Raw genomic sequence first — 219 nt, 5'->3', positions numbered from 1 at the left:
GTGCGGGAGTTGCTCCGCAGGCACCTGCTTAATTGGGGCTGCAAACAGCAGCTCGGCAAGCGCCTCTCAGAACGCCTGGGCTTTGTCTGTGTTGTGGTTGGTTTTGTTTCGATTTGTCTTTTCTCGGCAGGGCGTTACCATTGTGAAGCCCATCGTGTATGGGAACGTCGCACGGTACTTCGGGAAGAAGAGGGAAGAGGATGGTCATACGCACCAGTG

At 55.3% G+C, this 219-nt stretch overlaps 1 protein-coding gene across 1 annotated transcript in view; it reads left to right on the top strand.

Moving 5' to 3' along the window:
• Positions 1-130: 130 nt before the first annotated feature.
• Positions 131-219, top strand: part of YEATS4 (YEATS domain containing 4) — a gene marked incomplete at its 5' end in the record, with an annotated part of 4992 nt that continues 4903 nt past the window's right edge. The window contains one exon of the mRNA XM_010138492.1: positions 131-201. Coding sequence (XP_010136794.1) covers positions 131-201 — 71 coding nt within the window. The remainder of the gene's footprint in view (positions 202-219) is intronic.

Source organism: Buceros rhinoceros, unplaced genomic scaffold (genome assembly GCF_000710305.1).
Source record: "Buceros rhinoceros silvestris isolate BGI_N320 unplaced genomic scaffold, ASM71030v1 scaffold18186, whole genome shotgun sequence".
Classification (NCBI taxonomy): domain Eukaryota; kingdom Metazoa; phylum Chordata; class Aves; order Bucerotiformes; family Bucerotidae; genus Buceros; species Buceros rhinoceros.
Note: the sequence above shows the minus strand (reverse complement) of the source record. Positions and strands in the feature narration are given on the sequence as shown.